The 26,405-nt window shown below is 37.7% G+C and overlaps 1 protein-coding gene across 1 annotated transcript in view; it reads left to right on the top strand.

The window, feature by feature from the left end:
- CSMD1 (CUB and Sushi multiple domains 1) overlaps positions 1–26,405 on the top strand; it is a 3,127,153-nt gene that overhangs the window by 2,738,683 nt on the left and 362,065 nt on the right. Inside the window, 2 exon segments of the mRNA XM_053711946.1 lie at positions 8,872–9,060; positions 11,677–11,823. Coding sequence (XP_053567921.1) covers positions 8,872–9,060; positions 11,677–11,823 — 336 coding nt within the window.

Below are 26,405 nucleotides of genomic sequence, written 5' to 3'. Positions count from 1 at the left end.
TAAGATGAGTCTTCTGCCTAAGCTGACGTATCTATTTCGGTCTTTGCCTATTCCAATATCTAGATCCCTGATACGCAAATTCCAGCAACAATGTAATAAATTCATTTGGTGCAATAAGGTTCCCAGAATTGCCACTAGTACATTGCAACAACCTATATCTGCTGGAGGGGCGGCTGCCCCTAATATCCTGTATTACCATGAGGCTGCTCGCCTGTCCCATGTGATGCAATGGGGAATTCCGATTAATAGTAGATGGGCAGAACTGGAGCAAGCCTCACTTTCATCAGGGTACTCTCTCAGGGATTTGATTTGGCTCCCTAAGCATGCTAGACCACAAACTATTATGATAAACTCTATTATAGCTTCTAATCTGAAGTTTTGGGACAAGATTCATAGCCTACCCACAGTTGCTCCTCATCCCTTCCCTGTCCCATAAGATTTGGGGACTTCTCCTTGCACTACCAGATACTCATCCATCCCTATGGTCAGACTAGGGCATTATGGACATAATAGATCTCTATGAGGGGACTCAGCTGATTTCATATCAGTCCTTTCTCCAGAAATATAACCCATCTCTACCCTTGCATTTCAAGTTCTGGAGATTGCGGAGCTTTCTTAGATCCTGGGGCTTTGACAAATATCGGCCTAAAACTAAGTGGGAAACGAAATGGGACTCGAAAATCTTGTATAAAAAATTGCTCTCATCCTCTTACCAGGATATATTACACCCACCACTTTTTTTATAAATCTTCACCGATAAGACAATGGGAATCTTCTTTAGGTACAATTCATGAACCACTATCATGGCACTTGGCAATCCGGTTGACAAAAAAAGCAGTTCATTGTGTTACTCTTTATGAATTATTTCTCAAAGTACTGTTGCAGTGGCATATGACACCGGTCCGCCTGTTCAAAATATCACACTCTAACTCTCCCAAGTGTTGGAGGGGTTGCGATGAATTGGGCACTCCAGCCCACATTTGGTGGTCTTGTCCGGTCATTGCATCTTTATGGCAGAAAGCAGTCCAATATTGCAATCTACAGGGTATTGTCATACCAATAACAACCAGTGTGGGCCTATTCCATATCTTACCTACAAATTTACACATGTCGCAAAAATTGTTCTGCATTTACTTATTTCTGGCAATTAAATTGTCCATTGCCAAAATGTGGCTTCAGTCGGCCTCTCCACTTTGGGAACAAGTTGTGGACACCTTGCGATACATTAAATCAATGGAAGCACATGTCTCTCATTTACATGGCTCTGAAGACCTCCATGCCTTGGTTTGGGACTATAGCCCCGGGTAATTTCAATTTCATTTTCTCTTTTTCTACCAGATTATGTGGCCTTCACCTTAAACTATCTACTTATCCTGTGCTCCTTCGTTCGTATACTACTTGTTGATTAAGTGAGCATGAGAGCAGCTATTCACATGAGCTGAACATCTCCCCTGATACTTTGGTTTGGCCGATGACGTCTCGAGTACAGGTGAAGGGTCACACCTATGAGAAGATAATGCTTAGAGAACGTCCAAAGGAACCAGTGTGTGGATTGTCATCCTATGGCTATAAGTCCAATGCAGATGGGGAGCTGTATAACCCTTTTATATATGTCCCGTTGTTTGTGTGAACACTGGCCCATGGACACCTATACTGTTGATTACAACTCAGGATAACACTGGTAGAACTGGATATACTGATAAAAGTGTCAATGGAGTTTCATGCACATAGATACTTTACTCTCTAAGTCCCTAATACTCACCAATACACAGGGTTGAGGCATAAATGGTACTTTTAGGTTTTTTTTTACCAGGATTAGACAAGACAAGTGCCCAAGTAATTAGAAGTTGAATATTGCCCCTATACCACCAATTACCCACTTCAATAACCCCTACACTACTTAACCCTATACTGCCAATACCCCCTTAACTAATAAACCCTATACCACCACAACCCCTGAATAGAAACTACCCCTACACTACTTAACTAACTAACACCTAACAAACACTAATTTACAAACACACCTAACAAACACTAATTTACAAAAAATAACAAAACCTAACATTACAGAAAAAAACACTACCAAAAATAAAAAAACACAGTTATGCCTATACTAAAACTAAAGCCCCATGTAAAAAAAAAAAAAAACTATCTAAAATGTCTAAAATAACACTAAAATTTACTATAACACTAGTCCTTAGCAGGTTTTTTTTGTAGGGCATTGCCCTTAAGCGACATAGCCCTTTTTTAACTAAAAATTACAACCCCATTCTACAATAAAAGTAACCCCCACATCTCCCCTCCAAGAAATAAAAAAATAAATAAAAGGGAATAAAAACTAAGCTTTAAAATAAAAGATGCTCACCCCAAAAAAATCCTTAACACTAAACCCCAAAGTTTGTTCTTACCAACTTGACTCCAGCGATGCTCCTCTTCTTTCTTCATGGTGGTGGTCCTCTAGGGTGGTCATTTCAATCTTCATGGCGATGGTCTTCTTTTCTTCCATCTTCTGTCTTCTTCCATCTTCTGTCTTCCATCCAATCCGCTTCCATCCGATCCTTTTTCATCGATCCTGCTGCACACTGAAGCTTGAATTCAAGGTGCCTCTGTCACCTAAGCCCCCCTCATGATTTTTATGATACCCCCTCTCTTCCTGCACTCAGACCTCTGTAACAATTTCTGTTCTTTTAGCCATTCTGTGTTTCAAGATATAATCTGTAAATTCCATTGAAACGGTCAGTATTGCTTCAAACTTGAGAAATATTGGCTGATTTTTTCATTCTTAGTCTAATCAACCAGTAGAAAAAGCTTTAATTCTATTGGTTGATTGGTCTAAAAACTAAAAACTCATCCAACAGAAATGCAAGGGCACCTCTATATAAGGAGTAACCTCACATTCAAGGTGCAGTGTGCAGCTGGGACCGCATGTTGAAAAATCCAATAGAAGGGAGACAATGGAAGAAGGGGACCGCTGCCATGAAGAAGACCACCCCGGAGGACCACAATAAAGAAAGACATGGAGCACAACTGGAGTCAAGTTGTTGAGTACAAACTTTGGAGTTTAGTTTTAGTTTTTTTGGGGGGTGGGCCTTTATATTTGTAAGCTTACTTTTTTTCCCCTTTTAGATTTTTTTTAGAATAGGGCTTTGATTTTTTTTCCCCTTAAAATAGTTTAAATCACTCTTGGGCATTGAACTACCAAATGTCCTTTTAAGAGCAATCTTTTTTTAAATTATGTTTTTTTTAGAAAAGGTATTTTGTAGGGCATCAAAAGAGCTGTTGGCATTGCCCTTCTTAATACCATTCTAAGGGCAATGCCCAATCAAATGCCTTTTTCAGGGCAATCTTTGTTTTTTATTTTTTAGATTAGTCTTTTTTTTTGTGGGGGTGGGCATTACTTTTATTATACAATGAGCTTGTAGTTTTTAGTTGAAAACAAGCTATGTTTTTTTAAGGGGGCTTTTGTTTTAGTATAGGCATAACTGTGTTTTTTTTTATTTTTGGAAGTGTTGTTTTGTTTTTCTGTAATGTTAGGTTTTGTTATTGTTTGCAGCTTACGAGGTGTTAGAAGTGGGGGAGTTAGGTGTTTGATAGTTAGGTAGTGTAGGAGTAGTTTGTGGTTGGTGGATGTGGTGGTATAGGGGTCAATAGGTTTGGGGGCTTATTGCATTAGGGGTTGTGGTGATGTGGGAGTTAATAGATTAGGTGCGCTTATCGTGTTGGGTCGGTTGTAGCAGTGTAGGGTTTAATAGGTTAGGGGGTGGTTAGGTCTTGAGGTTATGGCATATTAAGGGTTAAAAGTGTAGGTTATGCTGGGGGTGAGGAAGAGTAAGTGGTTAATAGTTTATTTTAGTATTAAATTTAAATCCAATGTTAACATTAAATGCATTTTTTGTATATTTTATTAGTCAGGTAGATTTCAGACATGATGTAGGTGTAGGCATTATGTGGGAGTTAGCAGGGCATTCCAGGGGGAGTATAGAGAAAACATGACTTAGGTGTGAGCGGTCTGTGAGAGTCAGCTGGGCATTTCAGGGGAGTGTAGCTAACACATGACGTATGTGTAGGCAGTATTAGGGAATTAGCTGGGTGTTTCTGGGGAGTATAGCTAGAGTATGAGTAGGACATAGCAGTAGGCGTTCCAGGGGAGGAACCTATATTTTTATTAGGATACATAGCCCCTAGGTGGGTTATATTCCAATCTCTGAAGTACAGGTTACGAGTAGGGTGTCAGCCATGTTTGTCTCACCACTGAAAATATTATTTATTATTTATTTGAAGTGTTCTGACACAGAAACTGTGTTTGGAACACCTAAATTACACAACAATTGAAAATGTCTGCAAAATTTTGTTAACATAGTGCTCCCCATAAAATCCCATGGGAAACAGATCGCCACTTGCCAGCATTTTGAGGGGGTGAGGAAGAATAAGGGGTTAAAATTTAAATTATTTCTATTATTTTGAGCATCTATACTATAATCACATTTGTAACGCATCCGTCGGTGTCGCCAGTTGCGCACACATCCTCAAAGGAATGTTGGCTGCGCAAGGAAGCCAAAAGAATCCACCTAGATGCAGCAAAGCTGCATCCTGGTGGATTCCGAAAATGGCAGGGTGGTGAAAGAATCCACGGCACGATCGGTGAGTACCTATTTGGGGCTTAGTCTTATGCTTTTTTATTTTTTTGGGGTGGCTTTTTTTAGATTAGGGATTTTTGGGCTTGAAATGACAGCCTCACTAACAGTACCCATTGGGTATCTTTCACACGCTGGGTCTCCTATATCCTGCTGTACCAGTGGCAGCTTACCTGAAGCCTATTTTCACTTCTATCTGGTATCATTTTAGCCTGTCCACCTATACCTGCTGGACATTGCTCTTGCCTTCCCCTTTATACCTCATTGCTGGATCTTGGTGTATTTCTGTAATCTGCTCTTGTTTGACCCTTTGGTACATAGTTGCCAGACTGATCTCACGGTACCCAACAATAGGCCTGTTCCTGGACTCTGCTCTTTTTTAACCCTTGATATTGACACATATTTAGTTATTGTTTTTCTTGCCTTATTAAAGCCTTTTAAAAGACTTTTGGTTTCCTGTACATCTATTCCTACATTGAGAGTTCCATTTACCCCAAACCCTCACACATATACAGACACCAATGGATGCCTGAGGAATGCCAGGGGGTTGCTGTAGATGGGAGGTAATATCATAGGAGTCATGAATTACCACAATTTGGCATTCATATCTTCCTTATTGCAAGACTTTTCAAATGTTTTTACCCAATCTGTATACCATCAAATCCATGTTTGAGAGATTTCTGTTTTGGCATTTTTTTGCTCTTGTGCAAACTGTCAGTCATCCTAAACAAATATGTTTGAGGTATTTTAACTTTGCCGCCTCTCAGGTAATGGAGAGGTTATTAAGCTGCAGTAGTACAACCTCTGCTTCGTAACTAGTGGTTGCCAGGGTAACATGAGTGAGCCTGTACTACAATGGCTCCAAAGCTTGATACATGGAGAACTATTTATATATATTTTTTAATAACTGTGATTCGTGTAAGCTATTAAAAAATGGGCATGGAAATTCTGTTCTATCAGTTGATTTTTTAAATGATCAAAACTAAATTTTCCCCTTCATTAATTAAATTATCCAAAAACTGAACATCTTGTGTAACTTACTTAACATTATAGTAATCACATAATATGTCCCTCTTAAGTATAGTATTTACATAATATGTCCCTGTATATACTGATACCATGAAATGCAAACTTCTTTATCAAATATAGGTTTCGGTAACAACCTTTCTGTGATTGGCTGCCACAATTTTTTTTCTCTTTCTGGCCGAATTGGGAGAATATATTGCTGGTGAACACAATGCAAAATAGATCCATGCGTTAAAAACCCGCAACCATAAACACCTTTTCAACATAAACATTCCTGAAAAGGCCTTTTTGTGTATTAAGTACCTGTTATCATGAAACTCGTAGGTAACTCAAAAAAATTACATATAAAATTTACCCTTCTTAAGATTACAGTAACGTGCTTTTTTTAATTAGTCCTTTAGTTTACAGTGGGGAATGATCATTCCATGTGTGAGATTAACCTATTGTAATCTGATTCCATCCGCAAAACTGCTGAACCTTCTGAATGTCATTTGTATCTTAACATGATGGGCATACTGGGTATGATTAATACTACATTTTTAACTCCTTTATAAGAATCATGTCTTTGTGAACATGAATTAAATAATTTAAGCACATGTACTTTAAAATGCATTAACATGTTTGGACATAGTATACATTAATTCATGTCTTCTATAAAAACCCGATCACAAAGGTGCTATCTTATTTAAACATCTATGCAGATACCATGTTGCAAAGGAGCAGGTACACGCTTTACAATTTTAGTAATGTTGAAATCCAGTATCAGAAGATATAAAATATGTAAATGTGTGTCCTTTCCACTGCAGATGATATATACAATAGTGATGAATAGAGCTTTAATGAATTGATACCATGGCCTCTAGTTATTAAGGTCTGGTGGACCTGATCCGACACTGCGGATCAGGTCCGCCAGACCTCGCTGAATACGGCGAGCAATACACTCGCTGTATTCAGCATTGCACCAGCAGCTCATAAGAGCTGCTGGAGCAACGCCGCCCCCTGCAGACTCGCGGCCAATGGGCCGCCAGCAGGGGGGTGTCAATCAACCCGATCGTACTCGATCTGGTTGATTTCCGGCGATGTCTGTCCTCCTGCTCAGAGCAGGCGGACAGGTTATGGAGCAGCGGTCTTTGTGACCGCTACTTCATAACTGCAGTTTCTGGTGAGCCTGTAGGCTCGCCAGAAACACGGGGCATCAATCTCCATACGGAGATTGATACATATGCCCCCATCTATGTTAATAAACCTCAAAAATTTGGCCATTTTAGAATGTCTGGCACATGTGCAAGGTAATAGACTGTTTCCAACAAGTCTTGGAATACTTTCAAAGATGTCCAAAATGTAATTCCATTGCTTTATCAAGTGCCTTTAGGTGTCAAATTTGAAAAGGATAAACTATCTAAAAAAGGTGTTAAGAATTTTCACTAAGAACTTTTCAGCCCCATAGTAAGAATAAGGCTTTTTTTATTGAGGAGCCAAAACCCCTATCACGGGTACGGGAAGTAGACAAAATTATGTCAAATCAAAAGTTGGCCTTTTTGCACAAAAAGAGCTGAATAGGCATCAGCTAATAGATTGTGATCTATAACATAGGGCTAGATTACAAGTGAGGCGCAAATGATTTTGCGCTAGTGATATAGTGTTTCCACAAGCATTTTTCATTTGGCTGATATTACAAGTAGGAAGAAATTGTAATACAGTCATATATACACATATAAAAACATTAATATATATTTATTCATCAAGTGACGTTTCGGGGACTTTAACCCCGTCCTCAGACCTATATATATATATATATATATATATATATATATATATATATATATATATATATCCATTATATCCCTTTACCATTAAGCAGATAAAAACTTGATAAAACATATTAATGCAATATTCATAATTAATAAAGATTTTACCTATGTATTTACTGTAAATATTTCACTTTTTTTCTCTTTTGACTTTTATGGGGAATGCGAAAAAGCAATGGAGTTTGCGCGATCTCAGGTGTTAGATTTTTTTTTTTTAAACATTTCTTCATTGATCTCTATGGGGGAACACCTGACCGCACACGCAAAAAATTAAGTTAGTTTTTTCACGGTATTCAAGTTAACGCTAGCGCAAAATAATTTTTTTGAGTACTTGTAATACCAGCGCAACGCAAATAGTGCAAAAAGCTTAATGCTAGCTGTGTTTTTGCTAATTTGAAAAAAACAAATATGCCACTTTAATCTAGCCCATAATGGGGGCACACATTAGTTATCATACATATATGTGAGGAACTTTCAAGAAATCTCTAGGCCCTGGAACAAAAGTTGCAATCTGAGACTTACCTTCTGAACAGCCGCATCTCAGAGACATTGTTTCTTTGCAACGGTACGTGATAGCGGAGGTTCTTGCAATGGTGTATTCTCTTTAAACAAGCCTAGTGATATCTTCTGTGTCTCCAATTGGAGTCTCAAAGATCCTTTATATATAGAGCTTGATATTAAGCTCTAGAGTATGTGAGTACATTAACCCTTTTATACATAAGCATTAATATATTGCAGGACTTCACTATTTGCAACTTACCATTTGGATCTGCAAGCAATAATATTGGGACTCTTAGTTCTCACAGTATATCCTTTTTGTGCACTATCACACTGTTCTTATGATTTTTATTTAATGTTGATTGTGATTCAGACAAGATTATATATTGGTTTTGATATGTATTTATGTGTTTACATATGTACACATATATAAACACACACACAAATACATATTTTAAGATGTTTATGTATCTCAATGTTAAAGCCCTTTGCCAGTGTTCCTGCCTTTTTTTTTCTAACACCTTGACTTTGTAACTTTCGTAAGTGAATTTTGTAATATATCTTTGAGGTGTTTTGTGACACTTTTTGTTAACCAGAACTCTGAAGTCGCTGTAATCCTTGTAGCATAAATTGCTATTGCATTCAAGTGATTGCGTTTACTTTCATAATATGGGCAGAAAACCGACAAGAGCAAACACCGGCGATAAATCCCTTATAGCTCGCGCACAAACTTTGCGCTACACTCATAATCTGGCCCAATGTTTTTCTGTGCATTTTTTTAAAACCAATAAATAAGGAAATTCTTATGTTTACACAAATTGAAATATATTTCTAATTATGCCCTTGTTTTTAGGTTATCTTATTTTTACTTATAAAGATAATTTTGGCATTTTTTTTTTATATAGCACAGTGTCCTGCAAATGAAATCCGATTAGCATCATCTGGAGTAATTCTTAGTCCTGGATATCCAGGGAACTATCCAAACTCTCAGACATGTTCTTGGAGTATTAAAGTGGATCAAGGTTATAATATAACTATTTTTGTGGAAACATTTCAAAGTGAAAAGCAATTTGATGTGCTTGAAATATTTGATGGTAAGTAAAAAATAAATGGTTTCAAGCTTTATTTCAGTGTTACATACTATTACAATATGCATGAGCGGCAGGTTCTTAAGTTTGGCAATTTTGTTATCAGCATATTATATATATTCACATGATATAATAGTACCCATATGATATTGAACATGTACATTTTAAGTTAACAGTAAGGAACTGTCTCAAGGCTCTTGACAGCCTTAATAATTTTATATTTCATAATAACATAGCACAGAGAAATATCAGTCCATTGTGGACACAAGTTAAATGTGTTTGCTATCAAACACTTTCTATAAATAACGTTCTTTTAACATTTCATAGTGCTTAAACCTTGCACAATAATACGCTACAAATCTGTTTTTATATTAAAAGCTTTTCTGTCTTAAAATAATAAATACTAAGGAGTTGATCACAAGCTTTACAAAAATTGGATACTGACAACACATTTATAATTTTAGCTAAATTTGTCAGAGACGTGTTTTTTGTGAACACAGTCCTAAATGGACCTGAGTGAGTTTTCAAATGCAAAACAGCCAAAAATATGATTTTTGGTTGTAAAATTCTTGTTATTGGGATCGAAACAGGCAGTTGAAACAAAACTGACAAATGCAATGACAATTTGGATCCTCTGAAGATTGCATTACAAGCATTTGGATTGATTGCTTTGAACTGTGTGCTAAGAAAAATCATAATTTATCTTTGTAAAATTAACCTTTTGTGTTCTGAAACCATCATGATAAATGTTTAACAATCTGAATTATATATGCATATTGTCATGTTGGGTATACTGAGCATATTTTCTCAATATTATTTTTTTGTACTTTCAATTTTATAAAAGTAATATTTTAAAAAACAAAACAATATTTTCTGATTTGGCAAAATCAAGAAATATGGTGTGAAAAATTATTCTATAAAAGTAAAGTGGCAACTACTTTTAAAGTCATCCATAATGCGTTTTTAACAGTTTTCTTTGAATTGTGAAACTGCTGAATTTACAAGGTTTACTCCATTAAAATATCTACAATAGTTCAAAATATCACTGTACAGAAAGAGATTTGTCTTTGCCACATAGCATAAAAAAGATTATTATTATTATTTTAAAAATATTTAAAATAATTTACTGACAGGTTTAATATGCTTAAAAAAAATAAAAAATACTAAAAAACTCATAATTATATTACTATAAGCGGTTAGAGACACTGTGTTCTAGAGAATGTAAATAGTGGTTCTTAAAAAAAAAATATGTGGGACATCTTTAACTGAAAGGCAGTTAAATCCTGATTAATTTGACGATTGCCAATAGAAACACAGTTTAAAAAAATGATGAAAGTACTGTAAATTACAATCACCAAAATGCAAGTTTGATTAATAATAATATTCCTAAAGAACACAAATGCTAAATACCATTTTTAGATGTGGTCTTGATTTCTTACAGATCTTGTTTACTTAAAAGATATCATGTATATGGCTATTAAATACATATACATATGTAAATTTATTTCCCACCCACCTGTGATGGACTATAAAATAGTAGGTTAATGAATCTAGACCATATATTAATATATAAATCTGAAATAGATTGTTTGGTTATTTCAGGGTGTCTTGCACATAACCCACAAAATAGGATTATTCTAATCATCTTGGTATACTCACAAATATGTTGAAAAAGTTTTATATTTATCAAATACCTATTCAATAAGTGAAAAATGGTACCAAAAAAAACTGATGAAAAATATTAAATAAATAAATTATGATTGCCAAGAAAATTATGGTTTAATGTAAAAATAGAGCCTTTTTCAGCAAGTTTATAGAGCATTTTTGGGTCCAAGAAACACCTGAAAACCTGGGTTTGTGGGCAACAAGAATTTGAGAAGTAAAACCTGACAAAAGATAGATTATGATTGGGTCCTAATTTGGGTGGTCCTCAAATCTTTGACAGATCAGCAAATGGGTGCTGCCTCTTTACTCACAAATTAATTTGTTGTTTTAATAATGGTGTTGTAAATAAGTAGATCAATATTAATCTATTAGACACATGTAAAATGTGATTTTAAAAAAACAACATATTTATGCTTAAAACAAATTCATACTTAATTTGTAACTTCAGGGCATTTCCTTTTGTGCTCTAATACTTGACTATTAAGCACCTTGTGAGGACCTAAAATATGTAATGTTTGGATGACTAGCAGGAATTTTTTATTTCCTCCATTATAAAGACATTAAAAAAAATATTAATACATTACACAGACAGATAAAATAATACTGAATCATCAGTCACAGGTGAAATTAATTTAGTAAGAATTTCTTTTCATAGTATCTGCATCACTGATTAGCTTGTGCGTAAACCATCATCTTAAATTATTAATGTTCAGCTTAGCTCTTTTAAATATCAAAGTTTCTATATTTAAAATGATTTTATTTGAGAAAACATCTTCAGTCACTTCTAGGGACCATATAAGTCAACAAGATTGTAATATATTCTTTCATATTTTTGTCTTTCTTTGACTTGATTGAGAATATTTTTATTTAAAAAAAAAAATACACATTGCAAAATGGATATAAACAGTCATATCACTAGGGTTTAAATGATTTCTTTATTCTTATCTTGTTTTCAAGGACCAACTGGACAAAGCTCTCCTTTGGTAACTTTAAGTGGGAATGTAACTGGTCAACAAAATTTTACAAGCAAAGGAAATATTGCTTTCCTCCGTTGGTCAACAGATCATGCAACTAGTAAAAAAGGCTTCAAAATCCGTTATTCAGGTTGGTAGAATTTTGAAACATAAACTTTAACAAATATTATCACTTGTAACAGGAAACTAATCTAAGCATTTACAGGTGTGTATATTTATTTAGTTCTAAAATAAAGTTTTGCTCTCAAATCTAATCTAAAGAAAACTTTTACATTTTTTAATTAAAGAGGAATTTTATAAATCACATCCATTGTAAAAATAAACAAAGACTACATTTTGCCCATTGTACCACGTAATGTATATATACGTTTTAGCTGCAGGAAGTTATAGCAGCCTCAGCTGTGAAGTTACAGCTGAGAGCTGCTGTGTCTGAGCTGCTGGCATCTGTCTGCCCTGGTTCCATATGAAGGCAGATTCCTGATCATTACAGACAGTGACACGGTCTGTGTCACTGTATGTTACGCACATCCATTTGTGCTGGGAGAAGTTTTGGGAGGGATGGAGGGAGGTGGGTGATAGGCACAGCGGTAGAGGGGGGGGGGAGTTAGAGGGAGGAAGGGGTGGGACCCTACACTTCAGAAAAATAAGTATGGATGGGAGAGGAAGGAAAGGGATGCTACACTACAGATTAAATTATGAATTTGGGTGGGGGGCCTACATTATAATCAGAGGTGGATGGGGGATGCTGGACTGCTACAGAAAAATATATAAAATAATTAATAAATAAATAAACAAAAAATAAATCTATAAATTGGATACTGGCAGATAGAGGCCAGCACCTAAGATGGTGGTCATCATTAGAAGGGGAGGTTTGTTTGAGAGGGATTAGGGAGGTAGGAGGGTAAGGAAGGATCTTACACTAAAATAAATAAATACAATTTATTTTATTAATAAGAAAAAAGATGATGGCCAGGAATGTGGAAGTGGGATGGGAAAGAGCTGTTTAGGAGAGATCAGGGCAGTGGGAAGTGTCAGATGGAAGGGTAATCCCTTTATTAAAATACTATTACCCTTACCGGCTAACTAATTAACGCCTTCACTGCCTGGATTTTCAGAAGTGTGTTGTGTGCAGCTGCAATTAGCAGACTTCTAATTGCAAAAAACGAATAGCAAAACCCTTCATTTCTGCTATTTATGAACAAAGAAGACCACAGAGAACCTTTTACAACCATTTATCTTATGTCTTATGACTGCAGTAGTTGTGTGTAAATAATTTCAGTGGGAAACTCAAAGTTTGTGAAAAAGGTTTTATAACAAATGCCGGAGTTGCTGAGTTAGCAATATATACTTGCCTCAAAGATAGGGTGAGTTTAACACCGTTTAGTATATGATGACTAAAGCTAATGTTTATTTTTAGTGATGGTAAATCCTAGAGTTTGTTATACGCTTGGATTTACCATCACTTTGATGATTTTTTAAATACGATCGCATTTGGTGCAAAAACATTGGCATGAAATATACCAAAATGTGCCTAGATCAGTTTGGGTTTGCCTACTAAAATACATAATATTTATATACTATATCTAGTTTTGATAGGTAAAAAAAAAGCAAGGCCATGTTTCTGTTTAAATGGAGTGATAGCAAAAATGCTAAAAAAATCTTTGGTTTTTGTTTTTCACTGAAATTCTTGGTGGCAAAGGGGTTAAATAACTTGTCTTTGATGATTTGTTACAAATAAAATTTTGAGGGTTTGTATCAGATTCACACACACATATGATATGTGTATATTAAAAATATTTAGTTGTGGAGCCATTTACAAATTCACTATGTAGGATCTCCAAACTGTCCACCCTAACTAGTTCCCATGAAGAGAAAAGTGAAGTATAGTGAATAAGCTGTATAGAATATTGTTGAGGAGAGATCGACAAGAGCTTTTAGGGAATATAGTTTTTTAATGTATCTAAAGATTTTGGATAAGAATGTGCAAATTATATTTACAATGTCTCATTTTTCAAGCATAAGGGATTCCATCCTAAATAGATAAAATAAAAATTAAAGGGATATAGCAATCCAACAATTAAATGAGCATTTTATTTTTGAACTAATGTGCCTTGATATAGAATGCCTTGCCAACGATGGCTACCATTCCAATGAGTTTGAATATGAATTTGAAACCATTACATAGCAATTTGGATATGTTTTTAATTGATTGCAGATAAATTCCAGTCAATATACAAAGTCAACTAACGAATCACTCAAGTGTGCAAGGAAACACGTGAAAACATATGCATACAGGTTATTTCTGTGCACTCCATGTGCACTTTCATTGGCTTTTCAAAGACCTTCATAAACATAACCAATTAGTGGGAGAACACTTAAAGGGATAATAAACACCAAAAATGTCATTATTTAAAAAGATAGATAATCCCTTTACCATTCCCCAGTTTTGCATAACCAACACTGTTATATAAATATACTTTATACCTCTGTTAATACCTTGTATCTAAGCTTCTGCTGACTGCCTCCTTATCTCAGATCTTTTTGACAGACTTGCATTTCAGGCAATTAGTGCTGACTCTTAAATAACTTCACATGCGTGAGCACAATGTTATCTATATGAAACACATGAACTAACGCCCTCTAGCTGTGAAAAACTGTCAAATGCATTCAGTTAAGAGGTGGCCTTCAAGGGCTTAGAAATTAGCATATAAGCCTACCTAGGTTTAGCTTTCAACTAAGAATATCAAAAGAACAAGGCACATTTGATGATAAAAGTAAATTAGACAGTTGTTGCATGCCCTGTCTGAATCATGAACGTTTAATTTGGGCTTTACTATCCCTTTAATCTCAAAATTGATATAGGGATAGATTACAAGTGGCGCGGTTATTAAATATATTAAAAGCTCCAAAAAAACATATTTTGCACTAGCGTTAACCCAAATACCACAAAAAACTAACATGTTTACGTGTGTGCGTGCATATATTCCACCATAGAGATCAATGGAGAAAATTTTTTTTGAATAAAAACTAACACCCAAGATCGCAAAAACTCCATAGCCTTTTCGCATTCCCCTTAGAAGTCAATGAGAAAAAAAATATTGAAAGTAAAAAAAACCTATCATGCATACAACATGGCATATTTGCATTAACAAATGTGAAATGTTTACAGTAAATAAATAGTTAAAATCTTTATTAAATATGAATATTGCATAAATATGTTTTATTATGTTTCATCTGCTAAATGGCAAATGAATATAATGTGATTTACAAAAAAGTTCAAGAAATGTGTATGGTTTTAATGTGTCGATACTGTCATATGTATCTTGAAACCGAAAGTTTGTTCAGCTATGACTACGGCAGTTCGCCGACATGCGTAAGCCATTGTGCTGTGCTCCCCCTCGCTAATTTGTATAGGTGGCTTGCTGTCCTATATATCATTTTTAATGTTTTGTAATAAATGTTAATTTTTATTTACTGGAGTGGTGGTATCCCCTTTTTTTCATTTTACGTACGTATATATTAATGTTTTTATATGTGTATATATGACTGTAAATACATATATACACATATAAATACATTAATATGTATATATATATATGTACACATATACCAACATAAATATATATATATACATATATATAAAAAAAAGTTTTTGAATTTCAATTAATGATAATGTGGTGCAGACCCTGAAAAAACACATTTATTCATTCTTAAAAAGAAAGAAGAGAAAGGGGATACACTTACATAGCCTCTTAAAAAGCCAGGGATTTCAGCACTCAAAATTATTTAAATAAATAATTTTATCACACAATACTGTTTCAAACAATTTAGTAATTTATTTGGTTGTCTCCACTCAGGTGCATAAACTCAACCCTGGCTTTTTAAGAGGCTACGTAAGTGTATCCCCTTTCTCTTCTTTCTTGAAGAATGAATATACATACACACACACATATATATATATATATATATATATATATATATATATATATATATATATATATATATATATATATATATATATACACATATTCATATACATATAAATACATCTTTAGTAATGTATCTGTATGTGTCGGAATGTTAAAGCACTTTGCTTGCCTTTTTTTATTATCACCCTAAATATGCAATCTTTGAGCCGTTATAATTTTTTTGTGCAATATTTTTTTTTAAATAATTTTTATTATACAGTGTTAATATGGGTGTGACTGTAGGATTGACTTTCACATTAACTACAGCTCTGAGATTGCGGAAAGGATTGAAGCGTTAAAGTCGATTGCGCTAGCGCTATCACAATTCCGCCCCACTTGTAATATCAGCCTCACTTGTAACCTAGAGGATAATGTTTTACTCTCTATAACATCATGGTGAGAACTGTCATTTTAGCTGTGCAGTTGTAGATTTTGTAGAGTAAAGAGCAGAAAGGCTGCCTTAAAAAGGGGGAAAAAGAACACACATTTTTAAACAGTACATATACAGCCACATACAGAACACACAACACCATATAAAGCAAACCACAGACACAAAAACAATCATTTTTTAATGTTAATTTTAATACATTTCACTAACTTACATATATTTTGTTGACAAAAATAAGTGCTAAGAGGGAGATAGAGGGAAGTAAGACCAGGGGCGCGATTACATATATGGCATAGGCTTCAGCGCAAGTTCTGCAACTCGTGCCGCCCGTAATTTCACATCGCACATTGGGCGATTACATATAAAGCGCCGGCAGTACATAAAGTGCCGTAAGTCGGATAAACTAGCGATGTCCAGAAATGAGCGTAAATACAAATTTCTGGAGTCTCCAGTGACTTACGGCACTTTAGAAACTTCTGGCTCCTAAGAAAAGTAAAGAAAATAACAAATCTCCCATAAAAGTCTAACACGCCTCCCAAAAATAAGCCCAACACGTAAAACCCCCTATATCCGCAATCCTCCCTCTCTCTACTAATAATAAATGTATTAACCCCTAGACCGACAACCCCCCACAACGCAATAAGTCTAATTAAACTATTAACCCCTATATACACCATCAAACCCACACCGCAAGTAATAACTAAATTATTAACCCCTAAATCTACCAACCCCAACATCGCAAAGTACCTATTAAAACTATTAACCCTTAATCCGCCATTAACCCACAAAGCAATAAACCCATTAAAACTATTAACCCCTAATCCGCCATTAACCCACAACACAATAAAACTATTAACCCCTAAACCGCCGAAGCCCACAACGCAATAAACCTAACTACCCTAACCTAACACCCCCTAAATGAACCCAAATTACCTAATTTACAAAATACTAAAGTTACTATTAAATTAAAAAAAACTAACACTACTTTAAAAATACAAATAAACTAAGTATAAATTAAAGGGACAGTCTAATCAAAATCCTGGAGTAGACTGTCCCTTTAAGCCACAATTACAGAAAATAAAAATGAAAATTATACCTAATCCCTATGAAAATAAAAAGCCCCCCAAATAAAAACATCCCCTACTCTAATAAACTACCAGTAGCCCTTAAAATGGCATCCCTTTAATTCCTATTGGCTGATTTGAGCCTTCAAATTCAAATCAGCCAATAGGAATTCAAGGGACGCCATTTTTAATCGTGTACCTTGAATTCCTATTCAGTGTACGGTGGAGATCATATAAAGAGGATCCTCCACGCTCCATGGCTCCGCGGTCGCCGGTCTTCAGTTCCAGGCTCGGCGGTCTTCAGTTCCAGGGTTGCCGGTCTTCAGCTCCGCGGTCATCGGTCTTCAGCTCCGCCCTCCGCTCCGCGCCGGCTGGTTCCTGGAAGAAGAAAGAAAAGGTTGTCGCTTGTAAGAAGACTTAACTGCCTGGAACAGGACCTTCTCCGTCGGACTTCAGGACAGGTGAGTACCACTTGAGGGTTAGACTTAGGGTTTTTTAAGGGATTTTTTTTTTTTATTTAGATAGGGTGGGCAGTAAAGAGCTGATTACATTTTAAGGGCAATGCCCAACAAATGCCCTTTTCAGGGCAATGGGTAGTTTAGTGTTTTTAGTGTTAGGTTTTTTTAATTTAATAGTAACTTTAGTATTTTGTAAATTAGGTAATTTGGGTTCATTTAGGGGGTGTTAGGTTAGGGGTGTTAGGTTAGGGGTTAAGTTTATTGCATTGTGGGCTTTGGGGGTTTAGGGGTTAATAGATTTAATAGGTTTATTGCGTTGGGGGTTAATGGCAGACTAGGGGTTAATAGTTAATAAGTAATTGCGGTGTGGGTTTGATGGCGGATATAGGAGTTAATAGTTTAATTATCCACTAACTGGATTGTACAGCTGCATTTCATAAGGAAGTAACTGTAAGTTTTCTGCAGCTGTCTGTAGTAAAAAAGTGACTGGCTTTGCAGTATGAGGCAAGTAGATTGCTGAAATTCAGTAACAAGGTAGACTGTTACGTTATTCAATATTCCTGAGGAGAAGCTTTTGAGCATTGCATCGATCACAAGCAGCGCTCTCTAGCTTCGTTCACAAGCAGCAAGGGATTATTACCTCAGCTAAACTCTTTTAAGTATAGGAAACTGCATTGTGTAGCGCAACCTCAAAGTATTTTGCAACAACAGTTATGTTTATTGTTTCATGAGCTCATGAAGGACATCTGACCATTGGAGGCTGTCAATAAATTGAGAAAAATTACACCCAGCTCAAATATTAAATCTTGTAAACAACGTAAGTGTTGCAATGTAGAAATACATTGGTATATGTATTATTTATTGTTGTAACATGTATAGGAATAGCTGTTCTTATGGAAATATCAGTATGTATTTACATATAAAAATATTTCAAAAAAATAAAAAAATATTTCAAACTAGGCCTATACCTAGGGCAGCAATACATATTACATATATTACTAAAGTGGTAAATGCAATTATAATAAAATATAGTATTTTCTTATAATTGGAAAATATGTATTTTAAATAAGTGTATCTTTTTGTGGGACCTATATAATTATATTAATCAATTAGAAATTGCTTAGTGTGTGCCTCATACATGCAGGCCCTGAAATGGTTTTTGAAGGAGGAACAAATCTGAAAGAAATGCATCATGAGTCATATCTTCTAATGATGGGATTTTCCAGGGGCAGTTTGGCTAACAATCACTAACTTTCATTTCAATTCAATATCCACTCTCCTACCGCTCAAATTTGCCTGTTTACGGGCGTACAAAAAATAACCAGCCATTTCAAGTGGCTGGTTATTGCTACAACGAGCTTGTGGTAGCAATTAGCGCTCCAAAAAGAGATCCGATCTCTGGTTAATTTTATAAATCTCCCCCAATTTCCCCCCAAATTGCAGTGTAGTGTTGGTAATAATAAAATAAAAAAATATAGCATTTTTTTTAAATAACTGCACAAAGCAGTTTTTGGGACTTAAAGTTGGCTGATGCGTGGTGTTAGAAAAAAATAAACAGCACTGAAAAATGCCTTTACATGATGGTCTATGGGGACTGTGTGTTTCCTGTAAATATATTTGTATATGCTTATATACATATATATTTATGTATTTAAATGTGTATATACACATATAAATACATAAATATACATGTTCATATATATATATATATATATATCAATTTGCTGCCCTCGCTGCGTGACTTACCCCGTTCCCAACGCTAGGTTCTCATGTCCTGTCTCATGAGGCTCCTGTTGAAGAATAAGGAAGCGCACTCTATTGGACCGGAAAGCTTCCATTCAATGTGAATGCGAGCTCGAGTTTGCATTCCGCTTGACCTCAAATACCAGCTCACATTTGCATGCAGTGGTATTATGAGTTGATCGCAAATATCGCACTTTCATTAGCGCAATTTAGCGCTCCACTTGTAATCTAGCCCTAAATGTCCTGAAGACATCCGGCGCGGAGCATCCTCTTCATACGGTTGCCGCCAAAAACTGGAACTTCAATGCAAGTGTCGTCATCCAAGATGGCATCCCTTGCATTCCTATTGGCTGAAAAATTTCAATCAGCTAATAGGATTAGAGCTGCTAAAATCCTATTGGCTGATCCAATCAGCCAATAGGATTTGAGCATCTCTAATCCTATTAGCTGATTGAAGTCTTTCAGCCAATAGGAATGCAAGGGATGCCATCTTGGATGACGTCCCTTGCATTGAAGTTCCAGTTTACAGCGGCGAGCGTATGAAGAGGATGCTCTGCGCCGGATGTCTTAAGGATGGACCCGCTCCGTGCCGGATGGATGAAGATAGAAGATGCCGTCTGAATGAAGACTTCTTGCCGGCTGGATGGATCCTTCAAGCGGGACTTCAAGAACTGTAAGTGGATTGTCGTGGGTTAGTGTTAGGTTTATTTAAGGGTTTTTTGGGTGGGTTTTATTTTTAGTTTAGGGTCTGGGCATGTAAAAGAGGCAATGCCCATACAAATGCCCTTTTCAGGGCAATGGGGAGCCTAATTTTGTTTAGTTAGTTATTTTATTTGTGGGGGTTGGTTGTGGGGGTGGTGGGTTTTACTGTTGGGGGGTGTTTGTATTTTTTTTACAGGTAAAAGAGCTGATTCCTTTAGGGCAATGCCCCACAAAAGGCCCTTTTAAGGGCCATTGGTTGTTTATTGTAGGCTAGGGTTTTTTTATTTTTGGGGGGGCTTTTTTATTTTGATAGGGCTATTAGATTAGCTGTAATTTTTTTATTTTTTTTTTGTTAATTAATTTCTTATTTTTTGTAATTTAGTGGGTTTTTTTATGTTATTTAGTTATTTTTATTTTTAGTAATTTTAGTGTTTATTTTTTGTAATTTTAGGTTTTAGTGTAAGGCAGGGTTTTATTTCACAGTTAAGTTTGTATTTATTTTAACTAGGTAGTTATTAAATAGTTAATAACTATTTACTAACTAGTCTACCTAGTTAAAATAAATACAAACTTACCTGTGAAATAAAAATAAAACCTAGGACCTTGTCTCCACCATACCGACAAACTCCTTGGTCTCCTTTAACTATTAATCATGTCACACTCAGCTAGAAAAAACACCAAGTCCCAAGCGGCTTCGAAGCAGACTGTTCTAGACCATTTCTCTCAACCGTGCAAGAAACCTCCCTCTGTGAGCAAGGACATTAGCGACCCAGAATCTCAAGATGAGGGTTCGCAATCAAGTTCTCAGTCTGTTGCGCATCTCAACCACTACATCACTGAAAGTACTCTCCAGAAACTCCTCGCAGCTCAGACTAAATCTATCACTGCTGAGATCCAGAGAAGTTCGACTGAATTTAAAAAGGAAATCCAAGAAATAGGAGATAGGGTTGATTCCCTCGAACGGCAACAAGACGACCTGGCTACTGATAACTCAAACCTCCTGGCCTACGCAGAAAATCTAGCCGAACAAATCTCCCAGCTGGAGCTGAAGCTGGCAGATGTGGAGGACAGAGCTAGGAGGAACAATATAAGATTTAGAGGCATACCTGAGATGGTAAATACGGGTGGTTTACAGGAATTTCTCACAGCTTTGTTCACCACATACTTGGGCCCCCTGGAGGGCAACATGCATGCTATGGAGAGGGCCCAAAGGGCTCTCCGGCCACGTTCAGTATCATCGGATAGACCGAGAGATGTGGTCGTCTGCTTCCACCACTTTACCTTCAAAGACCGGTTGATGCAGGCAGCATACAACAGACCTACTTTGCCCGATAATCTCAAAGATATCCAACTCCTACCTGACCTCTCCTCACATACCTTGCAACAACGAAAGCTCTATGCTCCAATTACTACTCAGCTGAGGAAAGCAGGGATCAAATATAGGTGGGGATTCCCCACTAAGCTGATTGTGACTAAGGACAATCAAACCCACACAGTCTCTTCACCTTCTATGGGAGGTACTCTACTAGATAATTAGGGCCTTCAAGCTGCCCCCAGCAACCAGCAGGAGTCTCGTTCCAGATTGAGGGTCACAGCTCCTGAATGGTCTGTCAAAGAACAAAGACCAAAACGGTCAAAACCGAACCCCCCTGACCACACCCTGAGGCCTCAGGCCTCACCCACTTGAGATTGTCGGCATGCATTTCAATATCACTGTCAGGTTCATATATTGTGATTTGTTTCCATTTTCAATATGTATTGTAACTAATTTAAGTTAGAGTTTAAGTTGTTATATATGGTTAATTAGCTATTCTGTGATTTTCTTATAGTTGAGTGGGGCTACTTTCACTAGTCCCTCTGTCTTATAGACAAGGTTAGCTCCCCCCCAATTTCTGGTGCCCATTCTAGGGCCCCACATAGGTGGACTATTTCCACTTGCTATCCTTCATCCTTCACCCCTCCTCCAACCTACCTTTGATTCTACCCTTTTCTCCCCCCCCCAAGAATTCTAATGGCCTCCCTCAGATTCCTCACTCATAATGTCAGAGGCCTCAACACTGTGGGCAAGAGATGCCTTCTATCACGATCCCTCCGTCACCACGGAGCGGACGTGGCCTTCCTTCAGGAGACGCACCTCCTAGCGGACTCCTCCCCCCCCACATTTCCAAGGACTTCCCAGTTTTTGAGGCGGCTTCCTTCACAAAGAAAGCCAGAGGGGTAGCCGTCTTAATACACAAAAGAGTGGCTTACGAGCCCCTCTTTACATTCAGAGACCCTCAGGCTAGATATCTCATCCTTATATGTAATTTAGATCATGTCACATATACCCCTGTTTCGGTCTATCTCCCAAACTCACTTCAACCCAGATACCTCAGGAAAGTCCTTCTGCATGTGGAGAAGGTCAAACAAGGCAGAGTTATCCTCGCCGGTGACCTGAACATGGTATGGGACGAAAAGATAGATAGGAAAACAGGCCCCTCTAAGAGACTCCCCTCCAACCATGACCCTACCAGTCGTAGGTTCCGGGAACTCATTTGCCAGTTCACGTATTTTGACATTTGGAGGTCCCTACATTCTCTAGACAAAGATTTCACCCATTTCTCCCACCCTCACTCTACACACTCTAGGCTTGATTACTTTTTTTGCCACCCCACTGACCTGGATCTGGTCCGCTCCGTGAATATTCACCTTACCCCGTGGTCAGACCATGACCTTATCACCTTAGACATTGACTTTAGTCATACTACTAAAACCAGAGCCCCATGGAGACTACCACACCATCTCCTTTTGGACGTCCCGTTTAGGGAAGAGATCAGGAAAGAGATTTGCTTCACCCTCCAGACCAATGATACCCCAGAAATTAGTGAGAATACTATCTGGGGGGCATTTAAGGTTACTCTACGAGGCCTTTTCATCCGAAAGCAGGCTCATCTCAGGAGACAAGCAGGCCTTTCCCTCTCCCAAGCACATAGCAGACTGCGGGTGCTTGAAACCCAACGGCGGACCACGGACTCGGTAGCCCACAAATCTGAGGTGGAAGACCTCAGGCGGCACATATGCCAATTAGAATTTCGAAAAACACAATCCAATCTCCTCCGTCTGAAACACCTCCTATACTCAAAGGGCAATAAAGCAGATTCTTTACTAGCCAATAAAATCAGACAGCGTGCAGGTGCCACTCGTATCCATGAAATCAGACAGGGTGGCTGTTCAGTTCGACTTCCTTCCCAGATTGGCCAAGAGTTCCATAAGTTCTATTCTGAACTCTATAATATAGGCAATACCGCGACGCCCGAGAAAGCCCCCTCGGAAAACATAGATTCCTCGACCCATTTCACTCATTAACACCGACGTTAAGATCTATGCCAAAATTTTGGCTAAGCGGCTAGCAAAATTACTCCCAACACTTATTAACCCAGACCAGGTCGGGTTCATACCAGGAAGAGAGGGCCCAGATAACACCAGGAGGCTCCTTAACATACTCCTTGAGGCCAAGAGACTAAATAGGCCACTTGCAGTGCTCTCTCTAGATGCAGAGAAGGCCTTTGACCGCGTCAGATGGGAATACCTCTGGCGGGTCTTAGAGAACTTCCAGTTCCCTGCACGAATTGTCTTGGCAATCAAAGCTTTATACTCCTCCCCAGTGGCCTTGGTGAGAGGACTGGGGTTTGACCCCACTCCCTTCCCTATATCTAATGGCACCCGTCATGGCTGCCCCCTTTCCCCAATTTTATTCACACTGGCCATGGAGCCTCTAGCTGCGGCCATCAGGACAGATAACGAGATTTCGGGAATCACCCTACACGGTACGGTCCACAAAGTAGCCCTATTTGCAGATGACACTACCCTGTTCTTCTCCAGTCCCTCTCGAGAGATACCGAGACTCCTGTCCATCCTAGAGACATTTAGTTCCCTGTCTTACTATAAATTACATCACTCAAAATCTGAATTGTACACCTCCGGGTTTCCTGAGGAGGTCTCCAAAAACTTATGTAAAAAATATAAGTTTAGCCCCAGCCATAAGTACGTATCCCATCTCGGTGTTAAATTATCCAATTCTCTCCCTCAAATCCTTGAAGATAACCTCAAACCACTTTTGACCGAGCTAAGGTCCCTACCCACACGTTGGAACTTCAAATGTGTATCCTGGTTAGGACGCATAGCAGCTCTAAAGATGAGCTATCTTCCTAAACTCACGTATGCACTCCGCTGTCTACCAATAAGAGTTCCCAGAACCCTTTTAATACAGTTCCAGAGTGCCTGTACCAAATACATTTGGCAGGGTAAACCCCCTAGAGTTGCTCATAATGCCCTGCAATACCCTAAAATACACGGAGGGGTTGCTTCTCCCTCTATTGTTAGGTATGCGGATACCGCTATGCTCACCCATATCTCTCAATGGGGTGTCAAAGACTCAGACAGCAAATGGAGGTCTATTGAACAAGCCTCCCTACCACATAACCTTACGTTAAGGGACCTAATATGGACACCACCCCATTGCAGAAGGAATCTGGGTGCCTCTAATCTGATTATACAGGAATGCCTATTCGCCTGGGACCGCCTAGGGCATAACTCCAAGGTAGCCCCTCACCCTTCCCCAATTACCTCCGTAACTGGCCTTCTGTCCGGTTTACCGGACTCCCACCCAAACGCTTGGGCTCAGCTGGGTATTACGAAGGTGGGAGACCTTTGGTCAACCCCGCCACATACAACCTTTCCCCCCTACACTCATCTCAATGTAACCCCATCTACACCCTTGTATATGAAATTTGAATACTCCAGAGTTCCAAGTTTCTTATCTAGGTGGGGTTTCAAACCATCTCTACCTCGACAGCTTACCATCTGGGAAGCTAGATGGCAACAGGGGCTCAGACTGGGCAAACCGTTGTCCTTACACTATTCCCTTATGGAAGGTGCTGCCCCAGCTGACAAAGCCCAACATATTCTGAAATGGGAACGGAGGTTAGACTTTACGAAACCCTCTCTGGAGTGGCAACGCACGCTCCTTTTTACAAAGAAAACCCTTCATTGCATCACCATCCTTGAAACCTACATCAAGGTGCTCACACACTGGTATTATGTCCCAGCTAGGCTTGCGAAGATCTTTCCAGAGGCCTCCCCCACCTGTTGGAGAGACTGCTCGCACATAGGAGATATGATCCACATTTGGTGGAGCTGTCCCAGACTCAAACCCCTCTGGAATAAATGTTTCTCCACATTAACCAGTTTGGGTATCAACCTACCCAGAACTCCTGAGACGGCTCTGTTTCACTTAGGCGTATGTAAAATACCCAAACATTATGGTGCACTTTGTATTTACCTTTTATCAGCTGTTAAACTTAATATAGCGAGATCTTGGAAAAGATCCCTTCCCCCAGCCTGGTTGGATATTATATCCACTATGGCATACATGTACTCTATGGAGAAGAGTATCTATTATGCCTCGGGTGGGACTGATTTCTTTGAACTGATCTGATCCGATTGGAAAAACAGATTTGATACTCTCTGGCTATCCACCTTTGACACCTAAATGGCAGTACACCCCTAACCACATAAGCAGTAGACCCGACCTCACCCTTGCACATCTGAATTAGCCCCCTTTTATAGTCATCTTAGCGTATCTCCCTACTTTTTTCCCCTTCCCTCTCCCCCCTTCCCCCTCCCCCCCCTCCTCACTTACTCTATGTCCTGTCAGGATACTGACTCCCTTTTCATAGAAATTTACATTATGTCTGAAATGATTACGTAAATGCTATGATGTATTTGTATTTGATGTAAGATTGTCTCGTACAGTTGTTGTATCTATCACTCTTCTATTTTAACAAAAATCAATAAAACTACAATTTAAAAAAAAATAAAAAATAAAACCTAAGCTATATACAATATAACTATTAGTTATATTGTAGCTAGCCTAGGTTTTATTTCACAGGTAAGTATTTAGTTTTAAATAGGTATTATTTAGTTAATAATTGTAACTTTAGGTTAGCTCTATTTTAATTATGTTAAAGTTAGGGGGTTAGGGTAAGGTTTAGGGTTAGGTTTAGGGGTTAATGGATTTATTTAGTGGTAGTGATGTGGGAGGCCAGAGGTTTAGGGGTTAATAAGTTTAGTATAGTGGTGGCGACATCGGGAGCGGCAGATTAGGGGTTAATAGTTTTATTAGGTGGCGGCGATGTTGGGGGCAGCAGATTAAGGGTTAATAACATTATGTAGGTGGCGGCGATGTTGGGGGCGGCAGATTATTGTTGAAATAAGGACACATTTTTTAACAATGTGCACATTCATATTAATAGACTTCATGTGAAATAAAATAACCTGTTATTGTAAAGCAAATAAACAACTTTTCAAAATATACGAAAACCCCCCCAAGAAATCTGGTTTTAATCAAC

The sequence above is a fragment of the Bombina bombina genome, chromosome 4 (genome assembly GCF_027579735.1).
Source record: "Bombina bombina isolate aBomBom1 chromosome 4, aBomBom1.pri, whole genome shotgun sequence".
Lineage (NCBI taxonomy): Eukaryota > Metazoa > Chordata > Amphibia > Anura > Bombinatoridae > Bombina > Bombina bombina.
Note: the sequence above shows the minus strand (reverse complement) of the source record. Positions and strands in the feature narration are given on the sequence as shown.